The sequence below is a fragment of the Gracilinanus agilis genome, chromosome 4 (assembly GCF_016433145.1).
Source record: "Gracilinanus agilis isolate LMUSP501 chromosome 4, AgileGrace, whole genome shotgun sequence".
Lineage (NCBI taxonomy): Eukaryota > Metazoa > Chordata > Mammalia > Didelphimorphia > Didelphidae > Gracilinanus > Gracilinanus agilis.
Genome location: NC_058133.1, coordinates 37,352,768 through 37,372,651, shown reverse-complemented (window position 1 = coordinate 37,372,651; position 19,884 = coordinate 37,352,768). Strand labels below are relative to the sequence as shown.

The 19,884-nt window shown below is 39.5% G+C and overlaps 1 protein-coding gene across 1 annotated transcript in view; it reads right to left on the bottom strand.

The window, feature by feature from the left end:
- Window positions 1-3,230: 3,230 nt before the first annotated feature.
- HFM1 (helicase for meiosis 1) overlaps window positions 3,231-19,884 on the bottom strand; it is a 165,491-nt gene continuing 148,837 nt past the window's right edge. The window contains exon 37 of the mRNA XM_044674840.1: window positions 3,231-3,331. Within this exon, the coding sequence (XP_044530775.1) occupies window positions 3,231-3,331 (101 nt within the window). The remainder of the gene's footprint in view (window positions 3,332-19,884) is intronic.

Genomic DNA, 19,884 nt, shown 5'->3' with positions numbered 1-19,884 from the left:
CACGACTTCATGGCTAAAAGCTGCCCTGCAAAAGCATTTAATTAAGACTGCAAACACAAGGTAAATAACAAGAGGAAGTCATTTTATTTTTTTGCTCCCATATGCCAATAGTATAATACTTATCTAGTGTTTTTTGTTATAACATGAAAGAGACCCTTTGGCTCTTGAAGTCTAGGCCAGCAGGACTTTATCTCTGGCTGGTCCTTCAAAAATGGAAAGGCTCTGTGTCTGAAGATCAATCTAGCTCCGTTTAGAGAAGTTCATAAATAGTATGCCTGCAGAGTGATGTTTTTCAAACAGAGCAGTTCTCCAACACTTTCAAGCAAACTGCATTGTCAAAATCACCAGTCCTTTAAACAAGAAAATACTTTAAAATAATTTAAATAATAATTTAAAAACTCTTGTCACTAAAAAGCTGAATAGCCTTCATTTTCTGGAAAAATTTCCAAATGTGGGATTCTTATTCCCTGATGAAACTGAATAAAGGAATGAGATTATTATGTATCTTCTTTTTCTTCTTTCCTTTACAAGGCCATCTACATGGCATCCCTTTCTGAATGTATTATTAAAGGATTCAGGAACCTCCACATTTCAAAGGAATAATTAAAATGAGAATTCTCTGGTTTGAAAGACTGAGATCCCATGAAACTTGTGTTGGGGTGCAAGGATATTTTATCATGGGAGAAGATGGTGAGAACTGAAGGAGAGTATGAGGAGTAAGAGTATTAGTGCTTCCAAGGAGTTTAGCAGGCCTGGCATATCCCTAAGTCCAATGGAGCAAAGAGGGGACTTTTGAGGAAATGAGAGAAGGGAGCCAAACTAGAGTGGCTTCTGGAATATTCTGGAATTTTGCCACCCAGGGACCCAAATCCATATGAAGTGCATAAACAGGACCCTGTGCTGCACCTCTCTTTTCCTACTAGCTACTTAAGACTATGACGAATGGAGTTTTGGAGCTCCAGGCAAATAGAAGGGAAGGGCAGAGTCTATAGGAAACTAGTCAATCAGTCCAGTCACTCAGTCAGTAACCATTCATTAAGCACCTACTATATGCCAGACACTGTGCTAGGCACTGGGATTATACTCATTTGTGAAAGGGACGATGCAAATAATTCCATTGCTTGGTTTCTCCATGTGATTTCTCTTGCCATTCTGCCTCAGTGAATTACTTTGGCTGTCTAACTCAAATTCTTGCCTGGTTTGGAGTAAAAGGTTGCTCTGGAACTCCAATTGTTTTTAGCTAATAAGAATTTCCCAGAAAGCCACACCGGAACCCAAGCTAGCCACAGGACCTTCAGATTTAAGGGAGGGCCACCTTTGGTGGATAATTAGCTTTAAAAAAAAAGCACAACAATAACAAAAACCCCTTAGCTTCCATCTTAGAATCAGTGCTAAGTATTGTTTCCAAGGAAGAAGAGTGGTAGGGGCTAGGCAATGAGGGTTAAGTGACTTCCCCAAAACATATAGCTAGGAAGTGTCTGAGGTCACATTTGAATTCAGGACCTCTCATCTCTATGCTTCTATCTCAATCCACTGAGCCACCTATCTGCACCCTGAATTAGTTTAGTATTGAATGAACTACGGGATAGGGGGATACTGTGGCTTTATCTTATTTGCCCAAAGGAAAACTGAGGAAAGCTAAAGGATTCCTAATACTGAAAATAAAAAAGAGAGAGAATTATTCCTAGATCTCCTACCATTGAATGTCATCATCCCTGCCATTCTTCCAGCTCAATCCTCTTTCCCTGGTAACCGGGGATCTGCTCCAGGAAATGGATACTTTTCAATATGAAGAAAGAGAGGACACAGCCTGCTCCCCAAATCTGTTTAGTATGGAATACACCATGGGATAGGGGGATACTACGGCTTAATTTTATTTGCCTAAACCGCAAGGGTTGGCAACCTTTTTGGCCATGAGAGCCATAAATGCCTGCAGATCGAGGTGGAAGGCAATGGAATATGGGGCAGGGGCAGGGGCTGAAGGGCCCCCTGGGACACATCCTGGGGCTCTGCCGGGACTGGCCAGTGGGGAGGTGGAGCCAGATATGGCTCAAGAGCCATACGTTGCTGACCCCTGGCCTAAAGGAAAACTGAGGAAAGCCAAAGACTTTCTAATTCTGAAAATAAAAACAAGAAAGAGCAAAGCCATTCCTAGACCCCCTACCATTAAATATCATCATCCCTGCCATTCTTCCAGCTCAATCCTCTTTCCCCGGTAACCAGGCATCTGCCCAAGGAAACCGCTACGTTTCAATACGAAGAAAGAGAGGACACTAAATAACACTCAGACAAATTGAGGAAGAATCGGTGGGTGAGCCTTTCCCCCCTTTTGCAGGGTGTTAAATAACTCCGTAGTGGAGGAGAGAGCGTTCCACTGCAACCGCTAAAGAAATCAGGAGCATTCTGAATTCTGAGGGGAAAGGCATTAATTATAGCCCGCAATCCTATGGGGGAAGCGCTTTCTTCCCTCCCGAAACACAATGGGAGAATGATTTGCCAATAAAACTTCCTCCAAGCCGGGCAGCGTTGGCTGGAACATCATTTTTAATCTGCGGTGGCCCGCCATTTGACAGATATTGGCATAGCAGGTGCCCCCGCTCTAAAAAGCGGCCTGCGGATGTCGGCACTTTCGCTACTTCCCTTATGTCTATTACAGCCGGCGCGAGGTTAGACAAATACACTCCCACCAGCACAGAACAGCCACCTTCCAAAGTGTATGTCAGCCGTGTATTTACAGCCGAGCCCGGAAGGAGCGGGGACTTCTTACGCTGCTCCCATTAATGAGAAAAATGTCAGCCTCTACAAGCGATTTTTTTCCTCTCCTGCTTATCAAATCTTTCAAAAAATTGATAACTAGTCTTTATAGATTGTGAAAGTCAGATCTAACTCGGAATCTATTACTTTAGGGGACCCCTTGGGGTAAACTTATCACCTGGAAACCATTTTACATGGACGATTTGACTTTCATGTGGAGTGTCATAAGGCCCCCTAGATGGAAATCGAAAATAAAATATCTGGATTACAGCCTTCCCCTTGATGGAATTTATGATTCCCTTAGCACTATAATTTTGAAAATTGTATCCCTTAAGCTACAAGACTTGATAGATTATTCGCTGCCACAATCAAAGGACTTTGCTGATAGGTCTGTGTATAGTCAAAAGGCAGGGATTAATTTCTATGGAACCACAAGTTTATCTCGAACTGTTTTTCAGCGATCTAAATGGCCAACTTTATCTTCTTTCTAGGACAGAACCCAGCATCCATTTTCTTCCCGTCAGCCCCAGGGCTCGCCGTCTTTTTAGGCAAAGCTGTTCCAGGTAGCGATTGCAGCCTGTCCACAGGAGATTTGATCATATTCACTCAATCGGACCCCAGAGAGCGAAAGACATTCACCTGGGTCTCTTATCTGCCCGTTATCGAGTGGCATTTTCCGGTTTTGATTCTCTCCTGGACTGGCTTAGTCGAAGGACAGAGAAAACCAACAGGAGAGTTTAAATTGCCCTTTTTGGTGTGTGATATCCAGGCACTATTGTCTTTTTCTTTTTTTTTAATTCCCTTTTGGGGGGGCCTTATGTTCCTGGAGGGATCTTGCAGGATCTCCCACCATTACTCTTCACCACTCAACCCTTCCCTCTCAGTCAGAAAGGCATTTCCCTATCTTTCCTCCAATCCACCAGAGAAGATGCTGCCAAAACAAGAAGACAACATCAAGGGCCAGAAATCTTTTTGGAGTCAAGATTATTGCACAGGGGGCAGCTGAGTCGCTTAGAGAGCCAGGTCTGGAGATGGAAGGTCCTGGGTTTAAAAATGTGGCCTCTGATACTTCCTAGCTGGGTGACCCTGGGCAAGTCACTTAATAGCCTAGCCCTTACCTCTCTTAGAACTGATACTCAGAATTGATTCTAAGACTGAAGGTCAAGGCTTAAAAAAAAGTTGATAGCATGATATATACTTTATATCATTACCTATCATGCCTATGTTTGGAATTTCCAACTAATTCTCCTCTCAGCCAATTAATCTTTATTAAATACCCTCCTATGTGCCAGACACCATGCTAATGACAAGATGAGGTTGAAGATCATTTTCTCTGTTACCTCTGAGGCTAAACCAGCACGTGACTTAAATACATTTTCTCAATGAAAATCTCATTCTGTAACCATATAACCTGACATTTCTGGAAAAGAACTAATTTTGAAGGGAAAAAATAAGGCCACTCTTTCTCCGTGACTTCTGCCAGTGGACTAGTATCCTTCACAATTACACAGCTCATTTGCTGGGGGACAAGGACCCCATTTGATGGTATCTAGTCAGCTTAGGGCAGTCATGGCCATCCACTGAGTGATCCACGAACCCTCCACATCTCATTCTCCTCTGACAAACCCTTAACCAACAAACATACAAGTTGAAGCAGCCAGATGCAGAGGAAGAGCCCCTGGGTTTGGTACCAGAATGTGGAATTTGAATCTTAGCTTGATTACTAGTTAGCTAGGGAAGTTACTTAACATTTCTGGCCCTTGGTTTCCCTAGCTACAAAATCAAGGAATTGGAGTAATTTGATTCCAAGATCCTTCCCAGGTCCAAATCTATGATTCGAAATAGTAAATCTTCTTGCCTCATTTTTAAACAAAGTATAAGTCTCTCAGCCTCTATTGCCAGTGCTTTTACAGCAAAAAGGAAAGGAAGGACCTTGCTAATATTAAATGTTGCTTCCATTTCACGTGGTACGATCCATTTCTATGTAGTGGGGCAGCATGTTCTCTCCCTGCAGAAAAAGCTCTAAAGCAGTGATTCCCAAAGTGGGCGCCACCGCCCCCTGGTGGGTGCTGCATCGATCCAGGGGAAGCGGTGATGGCCACTTTTATTTATTTTATCTTTCCTATTAATTGCTATTAAAATTTTAAAAAATTAATTTCCAGGGGACTAAGTAACGTTTTTTTCTGGAAAGGGGGCTGTAGGCCAAAAAAGTTTGGGAACAGCTAGTCTAATGCCTGTCTCCAGGAAGGCATGATTATGTGTAATGGGAGGGCCCTGTTGTGTTCAAGTGAGAAGGTAAGAATTGTTGTCATCCCTTGGTGGTCCCACCAAGGCCACTGCCACGTGGTCTATCGCTACCATCTCTGCCATGTCCATTCCTGGATTTAGCTGAAGCAGCGTTGGAGTGGGCTATGGCCCTGTGAATTCTGAAAGGTCAAGGGAACCCGTCATCGAAGCCAGAGTCCATGGTAGAATTTGCCAGAAGCAAGTGGGGAAGTCGCAAAGTCCTGAGCAACCTTTTTGATCCAACATAGACCAGAGGCAGCCAAGAGGGAATAACAATGATTCATCCATTTGGTATGCTAAAGCCAGAAGTTAACTTTTTCGGGTTATGTAGAATTCTGCTTTAGATGTAAGCCTATTCTTACCAGAGATGAAATGAAATGGAGAATTTTTCCCCAGGTATTTGGAGGAAAACCTTTGCAATTTCTGATCTCATGATATATATGACATATATTTTAGTATATATTTAGTAACATAAAATATATATTTAATATAGAATTAATAATATATATTTTAATATAGAATTAATAGTATATGTTTACTATATAACTAATAATATATAATATTATAGCAAATATTCCTATATAAAAGCTAATTGATAGCATAGGTTAGATGAACTCAGGCACTAATCATGCCATTTTCTGTGTGTGTGTGTGTGTGTGTGTGTGTGTGTGTGTGTGTGTGTAGGGAGAGTTAGACTTTTATTATATTTCTAGGACTTGAAAACCGTGGAATATAAAATAGTAGGTTAACACAATTGAACCTCAAGGTATCTCTCCTACATTGTGGGCAAGGGGAAAGACGACTGAGACTAGAGTCAGCCCCAGATTTCGTTTCTCTTGTTTTTCCTCAGTTTCCCTGCATAAAGCACAGACTGAATTGGAAGATCTCCAAGGTGTTTTTCTTTTTTCTAATATTTTATGTACACAGTGCTAGCAGAGCGAAACCTTTTAGGTGAGCAGGTTCTTAAAGCCCTATTTAAAAATTAGATCTTAATATAGAATCCCCTGAATAACCCTTTCTTAAAGAATAAATGCTTCATACCAGCAAATCACCATTGACTTTGTCCTTTCCTTTGCAGCTGGCAGAAGAGTAAATTCCCTGAAGAGCATTTTTAGATGTGCCAATTGGACAGATTTTCTTGTTAGCCTTTCCTATCTAAAATTTGCAAACTACCAGGCATCTTCGGTTCTCACTAAAAATGTTATGTGTACACCAAGGATTTCATTCATCCAAATAAATATTAGCTCACAGGGATTAAAAATAGGAATGAAATGGAGGAGGAATCTGGAGTTGGCTGAGAATATCTCCCAGAACTTATTTAGCTCAGCAGGATAAAATGTTGAAACACTGTGATTAAAATCTATCGATGTAAGGTAATCACAATCTGCATTTTTCTCGGAAGAGATCTAAAATGATTCTCTGTGTGAGACGCAATGGTCTCTAAGCTCTTGCTTGTGCTGATGGAGTGGTGGAAAAACTGGAATATTTCTATGTGACCTGGCTTTAAGCATGGCTTATAATCAAGGAGGCTCAAAGAGTATTCCCATTCTCTAGACAGAAAAGGAACAGATAATGAACAATATTGATAAATTATTAACAATAAACAATCAGGCTGAGTACTTTACATAGGGCAGTGAAGTAGACAGTAGACAGGGCACTGGACCCGGAGTCAGGAAGATATGAGTTGCAATCTGACCTCAGAAACTGACTAGCTAGGTGGCCCTGGACAAGTCACTTAACCCTGTTTGTTTCAGTTTCCTCATCTGTCAAATGAGCTGGAGAAGGAAATGGCGAACCACTCCAGTATCTTTGTCAAGAAAATCCCAAATGGAGTCATGAAGAGAGGGGCAGGATTAAAATAATTGAGCAACAACAAAGTACTTTTAAATTGTTGGTTGAATTGAATTACTAGTATCATTGATTTAGAGATGAAAGAGACCAGAGGGGTCATTCAATCCAACCTCAATCATTTTATAAATGAGGCAACTGAGGCCAGAGAAGGCACGTGATTCGCCAACAACATGGATGTAGCTCTTTTGCAGAGCCAGAATTTGCACTCAGAACCTCTGACCCTGAGTCCATTGTACTTTTTTACCACACTACATTGAACATCTGAAATGAACTGAATATCAGAATGAGGGATAGGCTTCAGAGTGGACCCTTGAACACTTCAAGAGATGCTTTTCTGATAAGCCAATTACACTGGCTATTTAGAGGATAAAGGGGCAGGAAGGAAATAAACATTAATATAGTGCCTAGTGTGTTCCAGGTACATAATAGAAAAGCTAAGTGCTTTATGGATATCTCATTTGATCCTTACAAAAACTTGAGGAGGTTGGTGCTTTAATTATTCCTATTTTACAGTAGAGGAAATGGAGGTAAACAAAAGTTAAGTGACTTGCCCAGGGTCACACATCTAGTAAATTTCCAAGACTCGATTTGAACTCAGGTTTTTGTGACTTTATACTCCACTATACTATCTAGTTGCCTCAAAATGAGCACAACTCTCCTCTTAGAAGGCAATTTTTAAAAATCCAACAGGCTGAAGCCAAAAGAAAATCATGTTCCAAGAAAGTAAAATATTTTGTCAAATTATATATGTTATATTCAGTTATATATAATATATATGTGTGCATATGTATGTATGTATATATAGTTAACAACTATTTATTTTCTCTATTAACTCCTCTCACACTGAGAAAAAGAAAAACTTTGTAATGAATATGTATAGTCAAACAAAGCAAATCTCCATATTTGCCATGCCCAAAAATGTGCCTCATTTTCTTGGTTAGAAGGTGGGTAGCATTCTTCATGATTAGTTTCCTAGAATCGTGTTTTTTTAATTTTTCAAAAATTTTCCTTTTTTACAATTCGTTGTATGAATTAGTTTTGCTTCCTTCACTCTGCATCCATTCATACAAGTCTTCCAAGGTTTCTTTGAAGCCGTCCTTCTCATAACACAAAAGAATTCCATTATATTCACACACCCTATTTTGGGGGGTGTGTGTGTATTTGTTAGGGTCCCATTTTATTTCTCAAAATTAAAAAAAATTAAATTAGAAATTCTCTTCTTCCTTTTACTCTTCTCCTCACCCAAGGAGAAAGCAATTCAAAAAATATTTATTAAGCATCTACTCTATGCTGGGCATCGTGCTAAGCACTGACGGTAAAAAAATATGACACTTATTGTATGTAGGAAGTCATGAAAAACATATTTCCACACTGGTCAAGTTGAGTAAAAAAGAACAAGAAAGAGAAAGTGAAAAAAAGATACATATAGTTCATTCTGCATTCAGAGTTCAGGAAAGTAAAATCTTTCATAAAGGACAAAAACAATACAACTCCAATCAAGCTCACTGTCTTGTTGAGATAACAATAACTAATGTTTACAAAGTAGCCTCTTAACCTTGGCAACTACTGAAAGAGAGGTTACAAAATGCTTTCCATTATCACCTTGAGTCTCCCTGGAGTCGAGTCGAAGGGGGTCCTACTCTCCATCCGCTGGCTGTCATTCTCTTCAAACAGATGTGGAAATGGTGGTTCTTCAGGAACTTCCCCAGGGTCAGGCAAGTACCAGAGGCAGAATTTAACCTAGATCTTCCCGATTCCAGGTACAGGCTTTGGTTCACTGCTGGGCACTGCCAAGATGGAGAGTTTGGTGAAAGAATAATTGTCAGGTGGATTAAAATAACTGGGTACCCCAAGACTATGATCTCATTTCTTTTTTTTTTAATTTTAATTTTTCTTTATTTTATTTTAATAACAAATTTCCATGTCAGTTTTCCAAAATAATACGATTCATGTTATCTCCCTCCTTTCTTCTCTCTCCTCTCCCAGAGTTGACAAGCAATTCAATCTGGGTGGTACATGTATTATCATGCAAAACACATTTCCATATTTTTCATTTTTGCAAGTGAATAATCTTATAAAACCAAAATCTCCAATGATATGATCTCATTTCTGTCAGGCTCCTTGATGTCCCATAGATACAGGAAGGAGAGCTTCCAGGTGTCATCTATTAATGACCCTTGGGGAAAAAAGTCTAAAGCTTGAAGGAAGGGAACAAACTTGGTGAGGATATTCTGGTCACCGTGGCATTTCTTGGGGATGTGCTTTTACAAGAAATAGAACCTCGTTTGCTCCTGGTAACGTTGGTTGCTGGAGAGCCCGTGTATTTGTAAAGTGTTTAGCTTATTGACCTAAATGCTTTTGTCTTTTCTTATTTTTATTAAAAATGTAGTTTAATTAATTCACAATAAAAAATACACCATTTTCTATTAGAGAAAGTCCACATAACCCAAATGGAATTGGCTATGTGATGTCACGCAGTCATCCGCAGACAGCAGTCTTAAAAATGACAATATCTGACCTTAATATGTGTGAATCTATCAGGCTTCCACCGTAGACATGTATATTTTTCAATATTCGTCTCTGAGCTGAAATCATGTCATTTATATGCAAATGATCACACCCTCAGCAGCTGCGGCTTCTCTGCTGAAGCCGTGGGACTTATTTGCACTTAATAAAGCCTCATAAATAGGTTTTGCCTCTAAATGGGAGGGGGAAGCAGGAAATATAGCCCATCCTTTTACAGTTACAAACTGCTTTTTGTTTGGAAAACTCTAGGCTTTCTTTAATAGGATGTTTCACAGTTGCCAAAGAAACACTGAGCCAGGCAACCAAACCAACAGGGCCCCCCCTCTTGGCTGTCCTCCCTCCCCCAGCCTCTCACCTTGGCTTGACACCCTTTTCTGCCTTGTTATGGATGTGAGTATTTTACCATCTATGACACGCACCGTAATTTAATACCTGCTTCATTAAGACAACGGATGCTCCCCCTGGATGGCCCCCTGCCAGGCTATATGGGCCAATATTTCAGAAAAAGGAGAACCCCTGGAGCTTCTCTCGGGCTCTCCTGTCTTTAAGGAGTGAGGGGAGAAAGAGTGGAGGTACCCCCAGGCACTGGAAGAAAGAGCTCTCATTCCCTGTGTTATGTGCCCTCTAAGTTTTGGGCTTGAAGCACTCTGAAGAAGGCAAGGATGGTTGGTATCATTGGGTTCCCCCATAAGCAGCAATAAGAAAACGTTAGAATATTTGCATTTTAAGTCCTGCAGTCACCTTCCGGGCCCCTTTCCTCCATTTTTCAGACTAGTCATTATCTTTTGAAAGAGCTCGAAGGAAGAGAAAATATGCCCTAGGAATGCCCCAAACTTGAATTTCACCCATTTCCTATTCATTCTCTTCTAAAACCACAAGCACATCTATTTGAGGTCAGCAAGATTATTCCTGGATCTTTAAATACCATTTAAGGCCTGTCAGCGAAATAGAATCCTGTCACAGGATAATTGTCTCCTGCTGAGAGGTGCCAAGGCAAACCCGAGGCATTTTTTGAGAAATAAATATTGATGCAGAGTGGGACCATTTATTTTTAAAGTAATAGATCCTGATTTGGTAATAATGAACCATTATGGTTGTCAGAGTAATGGACCGTTATGCCAGCTTCATTTCCAGGATGCTGAACAATGGATGGAGACGTAATTATGTCATCTGGTGGATGTACACTCATCAGTGGCACCGATTCACAACATCGTCATTAGATCGCCTCTCTGATTGGCACAGGAAACAGATACCTTCTCCAAGTCAGCCAATAAGAAGTCACCCATGCCTTCTCCAAGGGCAGAAATGGCAAAGGAGATTTCCTTGGAAGAATGTAAACATGGGCCAAGGGGTACTGGAAGGGGGAGAAGCATCATCGGCAAAGGATCCTTCCTGGGTTTCAGAACCCAAAGGATAGAGTCTCCCTGGTAGTAACATCTGGTTGGGTGACTTTAGACAAGTCACAATCGCTCTGAGTCTTGGTTCCTCGTTTGTAAGATGGAGATAATACCAACTGACTCATTTCCCTCATCCTGCTAGCCTGAGGATCAAATGAGATAAAGTATACATCCATTATCCATTATTATTATATCATATTATTATATTATCCATAGTTATTATGAACACTAAAATTTTATATTATCTTTTTTTTTAAAACCCTTAACTTCTGTGTATTGGCTCCAAGGCAGAAGAGTGGTAAGGGTGGGCAATGGGGGTCAAGTGACTTGCCCAGGGTCACACAATCTGAGGTCAGATTTGAACCTAGGACCTCCTGACTCTCAATCCCTGAGCTACCCAGCTGTCCCTATATTATCTTTTAATGTCAAGATGTGAACATAATAGTTATTCCCATTTCAAGAATGTCTTAAGGTTTATAGAAAGAATCTTCCTCACAACAACCCTATAACGTATCATTATCCCCATTTTACAGATGAGGACACAGAAGTTTGGAGAGGTAAGTGCCTTGTCCATTGTCTTTACATGAGGCAGGATCCAAACTCCAGGTCAGATTTCAATTTTAAGGATTTGTGTGGGTACAAATCGAATCATCCTCATGATTATGATCCAGGTACCACATCCCATTGCGTGATTCTTGTTCATGTCCTCCTATAAACCCATCATAGATAATCCACTCAACATCAGGTTGGGTGGAATGATATGTAAAAAAGAACGTATTGTTATAAGGTAATTTATATAGTGCCCTCCCTTGAGCAATGAGCAGAGCATTCTTCAGTAACCTCAGGTTGGGTAGGGATGGGGGAAAGGAGAGGTAGTGCTTCCTTTGAGTCTCTTCTTATCTCCTAGATATACTCAGCCCATCCACTTGCTACCATCATTCTTGCTTTGTGGTCAGACCATCATCATTTCCAATCATGTGGGTCCTTGAAGATGCCTTATGCCATTTAGAGTGTGCAAGTATCACTGGCAATATGGTCTCCTGATACTCATCATGTGTCTTTCCATGTCCTCTCTCACTTGCGATTCTTCTTCTGAAATCATAGGTTTCCATGATTTATAGTCACTTAACATCACTCAGATTATATTGGTGTTAAAGATATTAAAAACACACACAATTTTTAACCCTTATCTTCCATCTTAAAATCAATACTATGTATTGGTTCCAAGGCAGAAATGATAACTTCTACAAGGTTTTGGTTTCGTTGCTTTCCAGAGGAGAGGTCGAGTATTTAAAAGCACTAATATTGGAGCAGTTAGGTGGCTTAGTGGATAGAGAGCCAGAAATGGAGAGGAGGAGGTCCTGGGTTCAAATCTGATCTCAAATACTTCTTGCAAGTCACTTAACCCCAGTTACCTAGCCCTTACAGTTCTTAGTATCAATTTTAAGACAGAAGATAAGGGTTTTAAAATAAATAAAATAAAGTACCTATATCACAATCTGTCTTCTCAATAGGAAGAGACTATTTCTTCCATGGAATCTACTAAGTTTTCTCTTAACTCCTCAGAAAGTCAATACAAAGATATGAAGTCATGGAATACTATTGTGTTGTAAGGAATTTGTAAAGACCTACATGAACTGATGCAAAGTGAAATAAGCAGAACCAGGAAAACATTGTACACCGTACTAGCAATATTGTGGGATGATCAACTGTGATAGACTTAGCTACTCTCAGCAATACAAAGATCCAGGACAATTTCTGAGGAGTTGAGGACTTGTTTGCATTTTAATTTTTATTTCTTTCTTTCCATATTGTTCATTTTTGTGAGTAGTCTTATAAAGCCAAATATAAAGCCATATAAACAATTGAAAAATCATATGCTTTCATCTGCATTCTTATTCCAACAGTTCTTTCTCTGGTGGTGGATAGTATTCTTTGTCCTAAGTTCTCATGAGAGGGATTCTGTTACTTCAAGGGTAAAATATTCCATTTTTCATGCTCAGAGTTTCAAGAACTTTTTAAAAAATCACTAAACTTAAACCTAATTCTTTAGCACTTTCAACCATTTTCTCCTAACTCTGCCCATTTGATGCCAATTGGAACATGTTTATTCCCTTTTTCGTGTGGCAGCCCATTTAAAAATAGCTGTCATGTCCTAACTCTCCTGCCATAACCTCACGAATCTCTTCTTCTTCAGCCTAAATAACTCCAGTTCCTTTAACTGAAACTGAAATTAAGTCACTTCATCTTTTTGGGGTGCTCACTTCTGTGCACTCTCCAGGTTATCATCATCCCTGAAATGTGCCTCTGAATTGAACACAATGTTGCAGATATAGTGTGACTAGGGCAGAGCAAAAGACACTCTTGCTTTTAACCAATTCTACATATAATGAATGTACCACATTAGGCTTTTGTTGGCAAAAACCAATTGCTATTGAAAAACTGCCCCTGCTCTCAAGGACTTTCCATTTTATTGAGGGAGAGGAAGTAGGAGGAAGGGAGATGGGATATTTACAGAGATAAGTAAATATATGATAATTAGAGGAAAGAGAGAGTGCTTATAATAAGGAAGACCAGGAAAATGACAACTAGGTTAAGCCTGGAAGGAGGCTAAGGATTTTAAGAGAGTAATTAATTAAAGTAATTAATACACAGTATTAATTTTAAGACTGAAGGTAAGGGTTTAGAAAATGTTATGTCACACAGGGCCAACTATATGGTTTGTTGTTGTTTTTTTTTTGGTTTGTTTTTATCTTGTTTTTAAGCCCTTACCTTCCGTCTTCGAGTCAATACTGTGTATTGGCTCCAAGGCAGAAGAGTGGTAAGGGTAGGCAATGGGGGTCAAGTGACTTGCCCAGGGTCATCCAGCTAAGACATATCTGAGGTCAGATTTGAACCTAGGACCTCCCGTCTCTAGGCCTGACTCTCAATCCACTGAGCTACCCAGCTGCCCCCCCCCCCCCAACCATATGTTCCTGGGATCTTTCACTGGAAACTTCTTTCCAAGGTAATATTTGACCATTAAATGATTACTTTGAGGTCTGGATATTCAGTGAGTTCTATAATTGTATTCCTGTCTAGACTACCTTTTTGTACTTTCACCTGTGTCTGGAAAATAAAATTCTGGATTGAAATAGGGCAGAGCTAAAGATGGCAAATTAGGGGCAACTATCAAGTTGAATTCTCCAATATTCTCCTCTAAACAACTTTAAAAGAACACCTCAAATCAAATTTTGAAGTAGCAGAGTCAACAAAAAATTGGGGTAAGTCATTTTTCCTACCTAAGAAAACTTAAGAGGTCAGCAGAAGTCTGTGACACAAGAATAGAGGTCTATCTGGAGCCCACACATAGTAGCAGCTTCAGAGCTCTCAGCCCAGAGATAGCAAAGGAGCCAGACAACTAGTCAGAAAGAGATTATGGGGGATCCTTTGCTAGCATTGGATACAGCTGGTGCTGAATGGCAACTCAATTGCCCATATTCAGTTCTAGGTTATAGTTCCAGGGTAGAGAGGAACACTAATGGTTGGTTACAATGGAGCAGAGGCCCTGGTCCCAGTTCCAAGGCAAAGAGAGTTTTATACCTTGTGGCTGGAGGGGAGCAGCCCTTCTTGGGTAAAGAACAGAGTGCAGAGTAGGAGAGCAGTAACTATATTTTAATCCAGGGTCATGCCATCTTTGAACTCCAAAAACTTGTAAAGCCCCAAAATTCACTCTGAAAACAGCAGTATGAAGAAACCTGAAGCTTGGGATAATGCCTCCCATTCCTAAGTAAATGGGGCCCCACTTTAACGGACAATTCAAAGTCAATAAATGGACTGGGGAAAATGAGCAAACAACAAAAAAAGAACTTGACCATTAAAAGCTACTATGGTGCCTAGAAAAGACCAAGATATAAACTCAGAAGAAGACGACAAAACCATGTATGTATTTGTTTTCATATCTTTTGTTTTTCTATCACTTATGGGAAAAAAATAAGGAAAGATTTGGTCATTAGGGTTCTTCTTACACCACACCTGAAAAAATTCTGGAAGATCTCCAATGAAATAGAAGAGTGGTCTTCTTTGGAATAACACCAATTGCTAACATCTTTTTTCCTTACATGAATTTCCCTCTCTGAATCTTCCAATCATTGTTCCTAGTTCAGCCTTCTGGAGGCCAAGGACAAATTTAACCTTCTTCCATGTGATAGCCTTTTAAATGAAGACAATTATTTTATCTCTTCCTACCATTGAAAGCCTTCTCTTCTCTAGGCTTAAAATCCCTGGTTTTTTCAAAGTGGCTTCAATTGATGTCCATAAGGCACGATCTTGAGACTCTTCACAATCCTAGTTGCCACCCTCCCAACACCTTCCACTTAATTTACATTTATCCTAAAATGTAACAAGCCATGCTAAATATAATGCTCTAGATAAAATATGACTAGAGCTGAGCATAATGCTATCATCAGCTCTATAGTTCAGTACATGGTACCTCCTTCTAGTTATACTGTTGGCACATAAATGACCTTTTAGTCCACAAAAATTCTTAGGTATTTTTAGATGAACTACTCATTAATTAATCTTACATTATCAACATTTATTTCTTGAGCCCAAGTGAAAGACTTTGCATTTATTCCCACTAAGTTTCATTATATTAGATTTATCCTAATGTTCTAGCCTGTCAAGATATCTTGAGATCCTGGGCTTATTATTCAATATCCCACAAACCATCTGTTTTTTGAAAATTTGACAAGTATGTTATCTCTAACTTTATCCAAGAAATTAAAGTGTTAAATATAAGCACAGGGCCAAACATAGATCCTATTGCTCAATCTACTACTTATCTCCTTCCAGGCTGATGTGATGCCAATCTTCTCTTTGGGTCTAGTCATTGAACCAGTTCCCAGTTCACCATCACATCTTTTTATCTTTTCTACAAAGATAATGCGAGAGATTTTGTTAAATACTTTACTTAAAACTTAGGCATACTACTAGTGTAGTATTTCCTTGGTTCATTAGTTTATTGATCCTTTAATTAAATTTGTCCAATTTAATTAAATAAATTTTAAAATAAAAGAAAATTAGGTAGGTATGGCATGAGCAATTCTTGATGAAACCATGTTCATTCTTTGTGGTCTTTGATTCCTTTTATATGTGTTTATTAGCCATTTATTTAATGATCCATTCTAGAATTTGACTAGAAATAGTTGAGCTCCCTGTCCTACATATTGCAGATTCCATTATCTTCTTTTCGGAAATCAGCGCATTTCTCCTTCTCCCATCCAGTGCATCCCTTCTGCTTTTCTATATGTTTTAGAGATGACCAAACAGCTCAACAATCTCATCAACCAGTTCTTTCAGTACCTTGGATTTCAGTTCATCTAGGTCTGATTACAAATCAGTCAAGGCAGCTAGGGGCTATCATATTATTAATAATTTGTCATATCATTCTGGAAGATTAATGCCACCCTAGGTTCAATTAAGAGGAAAATGGAACTCAGGACAGGGGAATGGAAGGTGATAGTCTCAGCTCTACTCAGCCTTGTTCAGATCACTTAAGGAGTGCCATGCTGAATTTGGGGTACCATGTTAAAAAGAACTTTGCTAAGTTGGAGAGCATCCTTTGGAGGACAAGCAGGATAGAGAAGGCTTTGAGTTCATGTGGTAGGAGGAACAGCTAGAGATCTGTGTGTGGATGGTTATACTCAGGAAGAAAAACCATGGGTGAGGAAGTGGGGAGGGAGGGAGAGAAATTGGGATTAAGGGGAGGAGAGGGATTGAGGTGGGGGAAGTAAAGAAGGGACTAGCCTCAGTTCATCCTAAGCACATCTTACATTATTCTTATAGGATCGATTCATTCTTTGGCATTCATATTCAACTACCTGCCCTTGTTTTCACTCTGTTTAGGTCTTTTAAAGTTTCACTTGACTGATGAGTTCCCTGAGCATACAGATTGGCCTTTTTGGATAAGTCACCTATTTCAAGGTTTGAAGGTTCTAAAGCCTATGTATAACAAGTCAACATGGGCCAATCAACCTAACCTGCATATTGTTCCTCAGCCTGCTCCTGCCTAACACAGAAATACATTCCTTTATTTAATCTTATCCATAATTCAAGGTAGCTAGGTGGTACAGTGGAATGAGCGCTGGGCCAGGAGTCAGGAAGACTGGGCAAATCACTTCACCCTACTTGTCTCAGTTTCCTCATCTGCAAAATTAGCTGGAGAAGGAAATGGTAAACTTTTCTAGTATCTCTACTAAGAAAGTGCTAAAAGGGGTCATGAAGAGTCAGGCAAGATTGAAACACCTGAATAATAAGTTTATAACTCTAAAGCAATCCAAGAATATATATGGATATTTTACTATTAATTAGTAAAACTGTAGCCTCTTCACCATTAGTTAATTATCTGACTTAACCTCTCTTCTCTCCCCACCACTACCCAGCCCAGTTTGATCTCTAGTAGCTGTATCACTAGAGCAATGGTATGCTCAGTTCCGTAACTTTTAGGACACAGTTCTAAATTGCTTTCCAAAATGGATAGTCTTTGATTCTAAATACAGAGCTCTTTCCACAGTAACAAACCACCAATTTAGACAGATATAGGCCATGAGTTTGTTGCTGTTTCCTTCTTTTGACCTATTCTCCTGTGGATTTTTAGGCATCTCTTTGTTTTCTCTTTTGTTTATACTTTGATTCTGTAGGAATTAAATCATGACTAAAACAAATTGTTTCCTCTCCTGTGTTTGGTGGCTTTCATTCATACTCCTCATTGCCTCCAAACCCTTCCAATGGCTCTGCAACTAAATCTGATTGCCTAGGTTTAAGAACAAAAAGAGGGAGTCTTCTGCTCTCTCCCCTCGTGGCTTGATGGATACAGTCCTACCTTGGATTATAAACACAGTTTGGGTGAGTCATTTTCATTCTGCTGAAATGAAACCGAGCTCATAGTTGTGTCACAAGCCCTGTAGTTTCAGAAGTGCAGATTATAAATCCCTTTCCTCAGTAATCATATACAGATACTGTCAACCTTGGTTTATGCTTTGAAGTCAAGTCTTCGAAGAGGACAAGCAGTCATCCAGGGAAGTTGAAGTTAATCAAATAAAAAGCAGGTATCGGCCTGCACTTTATCACATCACCAAAAGAATCAAAACAGTATGAGAGTAAATTTGACTTCTTGTCATGTTGAATTCTTCTTTCTGCATGATGATATCAGAAAGAGGCAGTATTGTTATAATGTAATTTATATAGTGCCTTCCCCTGAGCAATGAACAGAGCATTCTTCAGTATCCTCAGAGAATTAATCTTTCTATCTCTTTTTATCCTAGCTCAGTCACTCCAACAATGTGGTATTTGCACATAAGAAATAAATCATGCCCACCAAGTTTAAGGATGCTCACTTGAGAAAATTCCTTTTTAGTTTTTTTCCCCTTCATTCCAACCTTTCATTTCTTTGGGTGCTTAAGAGCAATTGACCCATTTTAGGTTAATTGGCAAATATACAGTCATTGCTATTCAGATGACTTTTAATTATATCCAAAAGAAAGAAAAATACCTTGAAATGAGGTTATATTGACTTTTAATACATTCTTGTCATGCAGTAATATTAGCAAATTATATCTTTTAAATTTATTCTTGCTATGCTACAGTGTTGGACATGCAATGACGTCCATTGTCTATATAAAGTTGGAATAATTGGATGATGTTATGGTCCAGGAACAAAATTTACTGCCATACTATGGAGAAGGAGCTAAACTTCTGGAACCTTGTCATTCAGTAATTCAAGGAACATTCTCTTGTTTTTTGTTAAAACTCTTATCTTCCATCTTAGTATCAATTCTTAGACAAAAAAGCTGCAAGGGCTAGACAATCAGGACTGAGTGACTTGCCCCGGGTTACACAGCTAGGAAGTATCTGAAGCCAGATTTGAACCTACAGTCATCCCAACTCCAGACCTGGTGCTTTATCCACCATGCTACACACCAAATATTACCTTCCTACCTAGAAATCCACTGTGGAGACTTGAGCAACCTTACTACTCCTTTGAAATCACTTGACAAAGATGGTACCGGATTTGGGAATCCCTTTGCTATTGTTCAAAGAGTGTTCCGTTGTCTTTCAATTCTGTCTTGGAATATTCTCTTTTTAAGAGGGCTGTGACCCCTGTGAGGGGTACTCATTCCTGGAATCCTTTCAAATGGCAATGCTTGGTAGTAAAGCCCAGTAATTTATTTAGGAATAATTAATGTCTCCAACCTTGGTCCTCTATTGCCTTTGCTGCCTTTACAATAAAATTCCTGATACTAACTTTTTCCACATCTGCTCACTACAATTGCCCAATTCATGGACTACCTTGTTACATGGATAGCTATCTAGGCTCCATCTGACCCTTATTTGAACCACCTGTATAAGTATTACAGAATGCCAGAGCCAGGACCTTGGGAATAACTTAAGAGAGGAGATCTTCACCTGGTTCAGGAACTTGGGCTTTCTTTTCTCACTTTGTTTATTAGTTTGACAACTGTATTTCAATATAATTGATCTCCTTTGAAATCCCACACATTTTAGTTTATTCGCTTAATATTATTATTCTGAGAATAGGCTTCACTAGCCTGACAAAGGAGCTTATGACAGAAAGAGCATAAGAACCCCTGACTCTAGTACAACCTCTTCATTTTCTAGAGAAGCAACAGATGTCGAGAAATAACCTGACCAACCCAAAAGGAGATAGCTAATAAGTGGAAAGACTCTTGTTCTGAATGATTCATTTGCTATTGTGTGCCTCCTTAGGTTTCTTTGTCCCTCTCATCTCTGCCAAAATTCCTTGGAATCAATCCTTCTAAGTAGTTCCTGGCTTCTTTTTGAGCTTTGTGATCCTTACTACCTATCTCACCTGCATTCAGTCTTTTGTCTACCTTTCAGCTGTCAGTCTAAATCGACCCAAAGGATAGAGCCAGTGGGACCTACATGCTGAGTGGTATTGTCTTCATGGCATGTCCCAAAAAATGATGGGTGATTATTGTTCAAAGCTTGTTCTAGTTAGAAAAGTTGTTATCTTTGTATACTGAGTTCCTTCTCTTCGTTTAACCCTTTA